The 2,520-nt window shown below is 42.2% G+C and overlaps 1 protein-coding gene across 1 annotated transcript in view; it reads left to right on the forward strand.

Annotated features, from left to right (window-relative positions):
• The window catches only part of klhl15 (kelch-like family member 15), a gene marked incomplete at its 5' end in the record, with an annotated part of 12,972 nt that overhangs the window by 4,602 nt on the left and 5,850 nt on the right, over nucleotides 1-2,520 (forward strand). The window contains 2 exon segments of the mRNA XM_032504526.1: nucleotides 118-342; nucleotides 1,931-2,092. Of these exon segments, the coding sequence (XP_032360417.1) occupies nucleotides 118-342; nucleotides 1,931-2,092 (387 nt within the window).

The following is a 2,520-nucleotide window of genomic DNA, read 5'->3' on the forward strand; positions in this document are numbered from 1 at the left end:
GATTTTCAATTTTGACGGGAAGACAACACGAGTGTTAATTGTTCATGATCATAACCAGCTCTCATGCAGAACTCCTCCGTTCCCTCCTGGTCCTCCGCCCTCTTCCTGTCCCTGCAGGCGGCCATGTACGTGCAGCTGACGGAGGCGGTGGAGTTCTGCTGCTCCTTCCTGCTGGCCAAGATCTGTCTGGAGAACTGTGCCGAGGTCATGCGCCTCCTGGAGGACTTCAGCGTGGGCGTGGAGGGAGTCCAGGAGCAGCTCGACAACTTCCTGCTCGACAACTTTGTCCCCCTCATGAGCCGGCCCGACTTCCTGTCCTACCTCAGCCTCGAGAGACTGCAGGTTCGGTTCTTGTCTGTTTGCTTAGCGCAGTGGTTCCCAAACTTTTTCAGCTCGAGACCCAAAAGAGAAATTCGGTGTCTCCCCGGAACCCAAATTTTACAAAAATACACCATGAATCATTGTAACATCTACATTTTTAAACTGTGGACACAAGACGGAACAAACCATGAATTTAAATTTATATGGAGTCTATTTATTCCTTTTATAAAAGTAACCAAAAAAGGTCTCTATTCTCCTTCCTGTGTCTCTGTCCCCTCCCATCGTCCCTCAGGACCCACACCAACATATTTTTAAAATAACGCTGACTTGAATTTAATGAGATGCGTGTGTCTGGTTGAAGACATCAACCAGCTGATCTAGTCTAGGTTCGGTTTTTGAAAGGGTCATTCTGAGGTCATGCTGAGGTCATTCTGAGGTCATGCTGAGGTCATTCTGAGGTCATGCTGAGCCTTTAGTCTGCTCTCTGCCAATTGGCGACCCAATAAAAATTGGGTCTACGACCCATTTTGGGTCCCGACCCTAAGTTTGGGAAACATTGGCAATATACAGCTGTTAAAAAAAAAATATATATATATTTTATAATAAAGATTAGGGCTGCATGTAAGTATTATTTCATTGTCAATTAATATGTTGAGTATTTTCTCAATTAATAGATTAGTAGTTGGGTCTGTAAAATGTCAGAAAAAAAAAAAAACGTCCTGAAAGTGGAAATGTGTTTTTGTTTTTGCATGAATTCGTTGCACAAATTGTGATCAAGACACACGCTGAGCAGGAACTCTTAGTTACAAATGTACTTGTGTAATGCCAAACCTCATCTGACATTAACAACCAACAACAATCAGTCTTTGTCTCTCTTGCTGCTCAATCACAGGATCACTTTGAGTGATAGACTCATTCTCCCAAAATGCACCACAGAGCGCCACAGGAAGTCATTCCTGCCTGTGGCCATCAAACTTTATAACTCCTCCCTGACACACACACACACACACACACACACACACTTAAAGAGGTTGAAACTGGACATTATTATCTGTTTTGTGCAATAACACTGGCTTGTAATGTGTGAGATACTCAACTGCTACTACTATTGTGGGAATGCACCTTTTTTTTTTACATAATTGTTGTTATTCAACTTAATTAAAAAACATTCCTACTTTTTTCAACTCTTCTCACTTCTTCAACAACTCCTTACTGATTTAATCTATTTCTCCAGTTTAGCTTTAGCAGTTTCAAGTTTTTCTACAACTTTTACTGATTTAAGCTGTTCAACCAGGTTAGCTTTAGCAATTCAGCTATTAAGCATTCGCACGCATTTTCTGCAGGAAATGCATTTTCTGCAGGAAATGCATTTTCTTCTTCTTCTTCTTCTTCTTCTTCTTATTATTATTATTACTTTTCACCATTGCAACACCTTAATTATGTAAATACTGTATCATAACATTCCTTTAACTATGTAAATATCCACACTCCTTATAGTTCTTGATTGATATTTCTACTATTTGTGCAACTGCAACACAGAGTTTCCCTTCGGGGATCAATACAGTAGTTCTGGTTCTGGTTCTGATTCTGATTTCTGTCTCTGGACCAGGCGTACCTGAACAGCGACGCTCTGAGTCGCTTCCCTGAGATCGAGCTGTACGAAGCCGTCCAGTCGTGGCTGCGACACGACCGGCGGCGCTGGCGGCACACGGACACCATCGTGCAGTCCATCCGCTTCTGCCTCATGACTCCCGCCAACATCTTCGAGAAGGTGAGCACTGCTTCCTCCTCCTCCTCCGCTAGTTCTGCTAGTTTCTTTTCCTCACTGATGCTGGCGTCTTTCCTCTTTCAAGATCAAGATCAACTTTAGCCAGACACAGCCTATCTTTTCACTGCTATGCAGATGATCTGCAAAATCTATCTGCCATTGAAGCCTGGTGATGTACAAGGTACCTTAGTTGACAGCATCACGGACATTAACAGTGGTTTGCCCCAAATTTTATGCACTTAAATGAGGATAAAACTGAATATATTGTGTTTTGGTGTTTGGTCCCTGGTTTCCAACGGCCAGACAGACGGTAAAGAACTTAGGAGTGATGTTTGATAGTTCCTTTAAATTCAACAAACAGATTGACAATGTTGTTAGATCGAGCTTTTTTTTAAACTGCGCCTTCTGGCAAAGGTAAAATCGTTTTTAAA

Source organism: Etheostoma spectabile, chromosome 22 (assembly GCF_008692095.1).
Source record: "Etheostoma spectabile isolate EspeVRDwgs_2016 chromosome 22, UIUC_Espe_1.0, whole genome shotgun sequence".
Lineage (NCBI taxonomy): Eukaryota > Metazoa > Chordata > Actinopteri > Perciformes > Percidae > Etheostoma > Etheostoma spectabile.